This window comes from Formica exsecta, unplaced genomic scaffold (assembly GCF_003651465.1).
Source record: "Formica exsecta isolate Colony F162 unplaced genomic scaffold, ASM365146v1 scaffold365, whole genome shotgun sequence".
Classification (NCBI taxonomy): Eukaryota; Metazoa; Arthropoda; class Insecta; order Hymenoptera; family Formicidae; genus Formica; species Formica exsecta.
In genome coordinates, this window is record NW_021850897.1 from 653978 (window position 1) to 664864 (window position 10887).

The 10887-nt window shown below is 37.3% G+C and overlaps 1 protein-coding gene across 2 annotated transcripts; it reads left to right on the forward strand.

Annotated features, from left to right (window-relative positions):
* Positions 1-7763: 7763 nt before the first annotated feature.
* LOC115239206 lies at positions 7764-10493 on the forward strand. 2 transcript variants are annotated; one of them, XM_029813600.1, is made up of 4 exons: positions 7764-7872; positions 9258-9565; positions 9952-10140; positions 10377-10493. In XM_029813600.1, exons 2-4 carry the CDS (start codon positions 9311-9313, stop codon positions 10422-10424), a joined length of 492 nt encoding a protein of 163 aa, XP_029669460.1. In that variant the 5' UTR covers positions 7764-7872; positions 9258-9310; the 3' UTR covers positions 10425-10493. The 2 variants fall into 2 exon arrangements, with proteins under 2 accessions (XP_029669460.1, XP_029669459.1); XM_029813599.1 differs by lacking the exon at positions 7764-7872 and adding an exon at positions 8608-8715.
* Positions 10494-10887: the final 394 nt, after the last annotated feature.

Consider the following 10887-nt stretch of genomic DNA (forward strand, 5'->3'; position numbering starts at 1 on the left):
TTCCGACATCGCGACCGTCAAGATGTACACGCATAATTCGCGCAGAATATATTCCGCGGATGACATAAACAATATACATTTTGCGAAAATTTATAGCGATGATATCAACGTATCTCTCTCCCAAAATTTTGACGCGCGCTCACAAACGCTGACGTTTGTTTGCGCCGATACTTTGCCGCAGAGTCGAGTAATTGCGAGAGGCTAAAATATTTGGATCGACATCTGCCGGCTTCGTTTCTGTGAAGGAAGCCGGCCTCCTGCCTGCTCCGTTAAGCCGGCTCCCGCGTAAGTCAGGCATGCGAAGATTCGAGGACCTTGTTTCGTGGGATTGCCGGAGAATCTCTGCAATTGCATTACCCTTGTAGGTTGTACAAAAAAAAGTCTCATACTTGAAAACTACGGCAATACTAGTTAAATTATAGTATCATTTTTCCACATCAACGCGACGCACTCCTCTACGACAATACTATATTATATATGTATATAAAATAATAATTATAATACATATAATTATATATAATTTTGTTTGTTTGTTTGAATGCGTCTTTACTTTTTCATATAAAAAAATTATAATATATGTAAAATTGTTGATTGCAAATGTCAAAATAATTTAACATAAAAAAATGAAAGCGCATTCGAGCGAATCAAATTTCAGAGGCGTATAAATAGATTTGAAATTTGACACTTTGGTAAAATTTTAAATAGACATTATTTCACCGGAAGTTTAGTTTTGAGTCTAATCTGTAGGATATTTCGATATAGAATCTGTCACGAGATTGACAAGGAACACAAGAGTGCGCTATTGATAAAAATTAATATACTTCGTCAATCCTTAGGCAGATTAATGGAGGATGTAATGCGCCATTTATTACAGTAGATCCTCGCCACGTGTTCGTCTCCTTAACCCAACAATTCGGCGTTACGTAAGATTTCGCGCTCGGGGGATAGAATACCGACCCGAGAAATCAGGCTTGCGTCCAAAGTGGGTTAATAAAGCGATATTAAAGCCACGGGTGGTAGACCCTACGGCAGAATCCCTCGTGTCCACTCTGGCGCGGTCTTCGGCCAGCGGGAATTACGTGTGAGAGCCGCCACCCCGTGATCCACCATGGCGTTTCATTAACTCTCCGCTGTCTCGGCACGTTTTTGCGACAAGCCCGATTATTAACTTCACGTTTTATTTAAAAGCGTTTATGCTGCGTCGTGTCTACTTGTGATGTCTTTATATTCGCAAGTAAAATTTGTAAATAAAAATTGAATTTGTATTATGTAATGGAATTTTTTTGAAATATTTGATATATAAAAATATGAAAGACAATTGCATTATAAATATAAATGAGTGTTGTATATAAATTTAAGTTGGACAAAAATAGATTAATATCATGTATCTTTAATAAAATATACAAATTTATTCTTTCTATCTTAAAATGTCACAATTTTACAACATTTTTATGCAACACTCATTTATATTTTTATCGCGTTTCTTATATATTTTTATGTAAAATATTTAATTCACCGAGCATTATCTTGACTCGTAATGTCATTATCTGAATTAAAAAGTACTATCAAGAAATAGATCTACCCGTTTCGGATGTAGTCCGCTGTAACAGTACATTATGGCAGCATAATCTCTACGAATGTAGAATTTTCACCCGTATATTCCCGACCGCTCTAACTAGCCGACAAGGCTGGATATGTAGAGTAGATCGGCAAACTGTAAAGTTTACAAACACCAGCGCCCTGTGGTTATTATCCCGTAATCCCGGTGTTTTACATGTTATGAGGATGCGAGAGAGGCGGTCTGTTACCTGCAGCAACCTTCGGTCTTACGTTATTACACACCACGTTCACACGGTCCGCACATATCTCACCGACGAGAAGAAAGACCCGCATGATTTTACATAAATTTCACGAGTCGAAACACTATCCGCGAGCGGTCGTAATTTACTCGGAAAGTTACAAATATGCTACTGTGTTCAGCATGGTAATCAGAATACCATGAAGAGAAAGCTGCAATGCAATTATCTATATAGTAAACAATTATTCTTATCTACATAGTAATTATTTCATGTATCTCTTAGATGATATATTTACGAAAGTTCTGATTAATTAAAAGTTCTCAGTGTTCTCTTGTTTCGTATAGCTAAACGCGCGTAATAATTTGAAGGAGAAATCCTCATCTGTGTCTCAGTTTCGATTTACGGGGGATCGCGTGCGACTTAAACGCGCGTGTTTTGACACGCAGCCCACCCACGCGCGCCACCCTCTCGATCGCACACAAACTCGCACGAGAACTCGCCATTAAATGCATTAGGACACGTTTAATAGTGCCGAGATCTCTCTCGTTATATAGCCGGCTGCTTGCGTTGGGGTTGTCGTGCTCGTGCTAGCACCCGGCGAGTGTGTCTAGTTCTCTCATTGTTCCCGCGCGTCAGACACGTGGCCGTGGCACGGGTCCAGTGATATCGAATATTCCTCCTTGTTTTCTCCGCTTTTTTTCACAGCCCCTCCTCTCTGATTGGCACTTTAAAATCCGGACGATCGTGCGCGTCGCGCGGGAGGAAAAAAAAAAGAAGAAACGAACACCCACGGAGGTCGCCATTCAGCTCGGCTCAGCGCCGAGCTTGCAAACTCCCGTATGTCGGGAAGTTTGCAGGCTAAATTGACCGCGCGGCTGCGATGAAAGCGGTAATTTCAACCGCGGAAAATTCTGCCTGACGCTGAAGAGTAAATTGTATTTTTTTTTTTGTTTGCGCGTGTTCGGACAGACACACGAGTCGGGTACGAATACGCCAATGGCGAATTACCGCGACGAAGTGATAATCTCGCATCCATCTCGAGCTGGCGCGGCTATCTCGCTTATACCGCATTCCTCCGTTTGAGTCAATATTGTAAAATTATCGAGATCGTCATTTTTGTCGAAGTTGAAAATTACAAATATAGCATTTTTCAACGACGATATCGTCAAACTATTAACACAAAAATATGCGTTAAAACCTGTACATATTTTTCGGCGTGCCTTTAATATTTCTGGATGCGAATAATTTATCACCTGCGCCGCGAAACCATCCGCGTGGAAATGGATCAGGTGCTCGGGCATCCCCTTTTTCCTTGTCTACCATCACGCGGTCAATTAATAGGAGTCATTTATAAGAGCAAACCGGGGAATCTGGGAATCCGCGATCCGCCCGGAGGCAATAAATCTCAAGTCGCCGAGAGGCGGCATGGTAGCGGAACCCCTCTTGTAAGCTGGTTGTATTGTAGCTATTACCGAGCCATGCATCACTAGGTAACAACCGCACTATTCGCCGTCTCCCTCGTTCCAACAGCGAACCATCCTCCCCCTCTCTCTTTCTCTCCTGCTCCGCGACCCCGGGGAAAGGGCGCTAGGGCATCGTCGTAGAAAAGCGCAGGAAAACGCGCGGCGCGAGTTTGGGAAGCTGCGCAGCTGATATCGGACCACCCAGGTTATGCCCTGGATACCTTCTGTCCGTGGGACGTTCCGCAGGGGAAAACATTACGTCCGATTCACGCATGACCACGAAACGCGATGTTATGGCAGGAATGATGAACGATCGCTGTCGTTAATGAGCGAATCGCGTCTCGCAGCGGCGTGTTTCGGCGCTCGTGGCCGAAAAAGCTAAATAAAAGCGCCCCGTTTGTAGTTTTAGCGAGACTCTCGTCTCTACAAATTATGCGACAACGCGAAACTCGCAGCTGGCAAAAAATAATATACAATAGCAAATAAATCTTCCTCTGAATAGACGCTTGTCTTGCCGTCGTATATTTTTTTATCCGCGTTTAAAACTTTTCGGAGATACGCGATTACGAATCGCGAGATGAAAATACTTTTATACGTACACGTTGTGGACATATTAAAACGAGGGAAATTTTTTTGCGGCAACACACACCGCAGAATCAATGATATTTTGGCGCTTTCGAAAACATCCGCGATCAAAGTCATTTATTTGGTCTGTACGATACAACGCGAAGCAGACGATGAGAAAATAACGAGCGATACTTGGCGCGCAAAACAGAAGATCGCGAGGAAAAAACAGCGAGGTAGGGAAAAGAGAGAAAAGGAGAGAGAAACGGGGACAGGATATATACACGCGCGCCGTGGTACAGCACACCTCTCTCTCTCTCTCTTGCCGGACAACCGACAGTTAGAAGAACGGGGTGGCTGTCGAGGAGGGTAGTACCTGCCTACTCCTCGCACCCTCGCTTGGCGCTATAGTAACAACACGGGGAAACATAGGGAAATCAATATGGCTTCCGTTGCCCTCATCCCTCTCGCGCGCGGCCCTCGCAGCCGGCGTCGTCTCTCGTTCTCGTCCGATTTTCTCGCTCCTCTCTCGCTACCATGGAATTACGTCTCTCCCCCGGCCTCCCTCGCTTCGCTCCATCTCTGTCTTTCCTATCCTCTCTTTCTCTCCTTCTCTCTCGCTGTCTCTCTTTCTCTATCTCTCTCTAGCACTCGACGCGGACGGGTGAACCCATTATAAGGGGGTGTTACTCCGGGCCAATCCCCAACCATCCGGAGAGAGAAACCGGAGAAGCGAGAGTCCAAGAAGGGCGCATGTGCGTTGCTAGGGCCACCGGATGGGTCGCGCGATGCGATGCGATGTGATGCGATGTGGTTGCGACGCGTTATAATGCCGCGCGTAACGTCCACCCGGTATATTAGGTATACGGAAAATATTTAAAAACGCATCTACGAGAAGCACGTACGCCAATGTCATTTGCATTGTAGCTGATTATATAATAAGTTTGTCCACAATAGCAATCACATCTAAAATATATTTCTTTAGCGAAGAAAATAATTGAATAAAAGTAATGTGCCCTCTTTATGTTATTTTTTAACATTCTCATTAAAATCAGGAGTAGATGCATTTCAATCATTCTGCACAATTTTACGGATGTCTCGAGATATAATGTTAAGATTTCAAAAGACCTTATATATATATATAAATATCACTCTGTTAACGCAATTATATTGCATCGATAAGAATAAAGTAATTTCGATACATTGATAATAAAGTAATTATATCGTGAAATACTATTAAGTCTCTTTTTCTGTATAAGTAATGTACGTATATATAATGTAAGACAATTATAAAAAAATTTATAATTTCAATTTTAAAAATATATGGAGTTTAGAAATTTACTCCGTACACCTATTAATATAAAGTTTATAGAAAAGGATCTATCTTATATATAAAAGTTTAAATCTAAAAATTCTTTCATAAAGAGCTCAAGATATCAAGGATGGGGCTCTCTGACGGCGAACCATGAAACTCGAAACCAGAACTATGTCGGTAACACGGAATCCAGGTATATAGAAGGTAAATCTTTCGCAAGCAATAACCTTTCATAAACATGCCGAAAAAATTGAATTGTAATGTCGAAATAGTATATACTTGTGATTAATCTTATATTCGAGAAAATACGCATAATGCCTTAGAAAAAAAAAAAATTCTTCTATTTTGGTGCAAAATGATGGTTCATGTCGTTACTACAGTACGCGAGAAATCCCAACTGATTTCAAGCTGAGTTCGCCTCCACCTTTCAACCACATCGATCTCCAGTACTCCAGACACTCATTAGACCCCTCAATTGATCAACTCAAGAATCGCGCAGAAGTTGAATTCCATAGTTCCGTAAAGAGCCGAGATATCCATTAAAGCTTGCTTCTCGTTTGACGCTGCATGTTTCTCATTCAGTCGGCGGCGAAATCCACGGATCGCCACAGGCCGCACTGCTCCGGGAAACATTCCCCCGCCGTTTCTTCTTATATTATGTGAGCACCATTGATTGGCCCCCACCATATTTTATATCACATAGGGAGTAATTCATTCTTCTTCCGTTGGCCTACTTCAGTCGATTAATAGGAGAGAAGAAGAGAACATCAAGTAAAGTCCGAGGAAAAGTCGCATTTCAAATGTCATATATCGAGAGACTGCGCGAGAGAGAGAGAGAGAGTGCCACCGTGTTTTTCCTCTTGTAACAACGATGTCGACCAAATCTGTCTCTTCGTTCCCTTCTTCTAGAAGAAGATACCAAAGTATAGAAGAACGGCGCGCGATTTATTATAACTATCGTGGAGCTTATATACATATATACATATATATTTTTTGGAGAAGAGTGAGAACTTTGGAGTCTTCATTCTATAAATTCCTCCATAAACACTCCCCCACCTTTGGACACGAATCGATTGCTTTCACCAATACATCAATCAAGGAAAGAAAGGCGCTTGCTTCTACGTAGATTCCAAGTTTTTTTCTCCATTAGATATGATATGTAAACGTCTGCGTGCGCGTAGGCTTCTCCTTAAATTCTCGTAGATTCCTTCCCCTCGCCTTCTTTTTCCTGTCATTACAGACAACCACACAAGATTAACGAGAAAGAGAGAGAGGCGCACAATTTTCTTCCAATGTTATATAATAACATATTCTAGAAGCTTTCCAACGTCACGATTCCCGCACGATTCAAACCATGGGTCCATCAAGCGCCTGTGTCCATCGAGTGCCTGTGAGAACGAGTTAGCTGAAAGATCGAAAAGGACCGGAACTCACATTGTCCTAGACGACGAAGACTCTTCATCGAATGGTGCCCATCGCTAGTAACGTTTACTGAGTAGCATCAGACCACCTTATTCGGCTGTGTCTAACTACCTTATATAAAGAACAGAATCCTTACATAGCGCTTGCGAGAAAGCTCGATCAAGTATACCTAAGAAACGACGTTCTATTGCACGTGTTTTTACAATCTGCTTTGTGTTTAATAAAAAAAATATAATCTCAGAAAGATGTTTATATGCAAATATATGCATCAAAGCAGTAAGAAATAATAAAAATTAGAAATTCTAATAAGAGATATTTAATGCAATAACATCCTACCGGTATATTAAGTAATTAAATTTGCAAAAAGACGAATAATCGATCAAGGATTCGCACAGTTATCCTAAATATCTTTTATCGATATTGTGCTCCGCGTATGGTAAGTGATAACAATAATCTAATGACATCTGTTATCATCAAGAAGTAGTTGTTGTTAGAAATATGTAAAGTCATCTACTAAATGTTAATAATATGGTTTCAATTAATCTCTATATTGAAATAATATCAGGGGAGAAAAACGTTGCAGTCGGCAAAGCAGACTACATCGCAGGCTAAGGATGCCTGCTGCAGCTTTGCTGAAGACAGCTTGTCGCAGGCACTGTACCATAGAGTTGTGGAGTACGTTGGTATCAAAACAGACTGCTGGTATCAACGGAATATGGCCTTACCAACCTCGTCGGTAAAGGAGTTCTCTCTGGTTATAAAGCAACACGATTTCCTGAGAGAAAATTCAATTTTCAATAATATTTATTTTAACATCGAGATTTTATATCAAAAAGAATTCCACTCTGTTAATATCTCTTATAGTTTTCAGATATAAACACAATCAAAAATAAAAATATTAAAATTAACTATCAAAATATTAAAATATTGAAATATTAACAATATAAAATTACATCTACATTTATTTATTTTTTTATTATTGATTTATTAATTATTGATTTATTTATTTTTTGTGTTTTAACTAATTCAAATTTTTTTTCTTTTTTAAAAAAATGTGTATAATGTATTTATTTACTATTGTTAATATTTAACGTTAAATGCTTTTGTCAATAAAACAATATATAATCGAATACTTTCCACTCGCGCGCTTCGAATAATAACATTAAGGTCGTGTTTATCATCACGTATTCTCATACGAAAAGATATATGTACAGACGAATAGATTTGCCAGGATATATACAAGTAGGACATTCAGTTGTCTATTGAAGTCGTAACGGTTCACACGATTAAAGCGACTACACTAATCCAGGTAATGTCGACGAGAAAGTGAAATTTTATTACAAGAAATAGTGAAGGGTAATCAATTTAATAGCATATCGAGTAAATTGAGACACTATAAGTAATCATAATATCTTTCGAAACGGAATAATTTGTTTTGAATATCTATCTACAAACATATATAGACTTTAGATTGTGTTTTTTTTTACTAATACATGTTTGTGAGAAGAAAAAGTGAGAGAATACGTTGGTATCAAAACAGGCTGCTGGTATCAACGGAATATGGCCTTACCAACCTCGTCGGTAAAGGAGTTCTCTCTGGTTATAAAGCAACACGATTTCCTGAGAGAAAATTCAATTTTCAATAATATTTATTTTAACATCGAGATTTTATATCAAAAAGAATTCCACTCTGTTAATATCTCTTATAGTTTTCAGATATAAACAATCAAAAATAAAAATATTAAAAAATTAACTCAAAATATTAAAATATTGAAATATTAACAATATAAAATTACATCTACATTTATTTATTTTTTTATTATTGATTTATTAATTATTGATTTATTTATTTTTTGTGTTTTAACTAATTCAAATTTTTTTTCTTTTTTAAAAAAATGTGTATAATGTATTTATTTACTATTGTTAATATTTAACGTTAAATGCTTTTGTCAATAAAACAATATATAATCGAATACTTTCCACTCGCGCGCTTCGAATAATAACATTAAGGTCGTGTTTATCATCACGTATTCTCATACGAAAAGATATATGTACAGACGAATAGATTTGCCAGGATATATACAAGTAGGACATTCAGTTGTCTATTGAAGTCGTAACGGTTCACACGATTAAAGCGACTACACTAATCCAGGTAATGTCGACGAGAAAGTGAAATTTTATTACAAGAAATAGTGAAGGGTAATCAATTTAATAGCATATCGAGTAAATTGAGACACTATAAGTAATCATAATATCTTTCGAAACGGAATAATTTGTTTTGAATATCTATCTACAAACATATATAGACTTTAGATTGTGTTTTTTTTTACTAATACATGTTTGTGAGAAGAAAAAGTGAGAGAAAAAAAATTATGAAAGAGAATAAACATACATATGTGTATTTTCTGCATGATTTAAATAAGAAATTTTGCAAATTTGTGATATTTGTAAAATGTGCAAATTAAAAATTAGATTTTACTGTAATTATAAACGCATTCATTTTTTTCTGCATTTTAAATGATTTGAACAGTGTTGTGATGCAAAATGTTGACACGAGCAAAAGAGTTATAAAATATCAAAATATGTGAAACACATATTTATAATACATATAATAAAAATCACTAAAATTAAAACGATACACAATCAGTGGTCTTGTAAATATCATGACGATATTATCATAAACATCCATTTTAGGTCGCAGTATTCGCGTTAAAAAGAGGTACACCAACGCTAACAAAACAAGAATCATGGCATTGATGTTAACGCTGCCATTGATCGGTCTAGATCCGGAGCACTTTTCCGCATTGAACGTAAAGCTTCTTAAGCTCGAGAACGAACAGAACTCGAGAAATTCACCCGATTCCGGACGGGCTTCTCCAAGTACCGGAAGTGAGACCAGCGGCATCAGCAGTCTCGCACTGTCCGGCGAATCAGCGTCAGCTGAATTAACGCCAGTTTCATCGAGACCAGAGACTCCCACCAAAGTTCCGTACAAGGAGAAGGTAAACATTACGCGAATAATTCAGAACTCGATATCAAAAGGGATTATAAGAATCCCATATCAAAAGAGAGAGAGATAGAAAGAAAGAAAATAAAAAATCTTAGAGAAATTAATTTTTTAAAGAATATTCGCTTAATCGAAAAAAAAATGATGTGTGTGCAATCATATTTATAATGTTATTTATTAGCACATGTCTTAAAAAAATTGTTTTCCTAAAGAATATATGTTTAGTTGAAAAAAAAAAAAAAAATGTGCAGTCGTATTTATAACATTATTGATATTGAGGCAAGAATATTTTTGCATTACTTATGTACAGTCTTTTTCTGTATTAATTATAAATGTACACATGTTTACAAGAGAAAATAAAGAAAAAAAATTTCCTTTTAGATAAATGCACCACCACTTCGCATAATGCACGGAGGACGCGACATATTGAATTTAGGAGCAAATATTAGGCCATCGTTCAATTGGGAAATAACAGATCGAAAGTTGTCTCGATATGAGATTCAAAACATTATAGCCAATCGCTCGGTGCGTTACCGATTACGCGAGCAACCACTTAACGATTATTCAATGGTACGTATTTGCATGATACAGTATCCTCCCTCTATGAGAAAAAAATTTTTAATACAAAATTAATTTGAATAATATAACGTAGTATACAATATAATATCTTTTATACAGATATAAAAAAATTGTGTGTGTAGTATATTATCTTCTATAATTTAAAAACTTTATATATATAATTAGCAAAATTTTCAATATTATTAAATTTTAGTCACAATTTTAATGATCGAAATTGTGTTTTATAGAAATGCTGCGACGAATGTGGATTTTGCGAACAACCATGCGTCTTTTAATATCGAGGTGACCGTAATAATTAACGCGACAGTAATGTCCAACATCCAACGTCGTGACAACTAAATTGTAATAGACCGAATAAGCGGCAGCCGGAAACGGAGACGTATCGTAAATCGAACGACACATATATAGATATATATAAGATATATGTATAGATCTAAATATTTGAAAGGGGATACAACGCGACGCGATACTCGCGATATTAAACGTGAATATGATAATAATTCAAATAATTCACAATTATTAACAACCTTATTACTCGTATATTTGAAGAATATATTTAGTTAAATTAGAGAGAAATTCGAGTCTATATATGCATACTTAAATAATATACGTTTCCCTACCGGATACGGGCTGCAATGGTCATTAGAATTTTCCTACATTTTTATATCGTATAAAAGTGGTGAAATTATAAGAGCTGAAATGAGTTTTATGTAAATCAGAATAAAAATAAATTAGGGT

What these genes read in the sequence shown, in the direction of transcription:
- LOC115239206 (XM_029813600.1), top strand. Translation starts at nt 9,311, where the DNA reads ATGGCATTGATGTTAACGCTGCCATTGATCGGTCTAGATCCGGAGCAC. An exon ending in AAGTTCCGTACAAGGAGAAG is followed by an intron (nt 9,566 to 9,951) that starts GTAAACATTACG and finishes ATTTCCTTTTAG; the next exon opens with ATAAATGCACCACCACTTCG. An exon ending in CACTTAACGATTATTCAATG is followed by an intron (nt 10,141 to 10,376) that starts GTACGTATTTGC and finishes TGTGTTTTATAG; the next exon opens with AAATGCTGCGACGAATGTGG.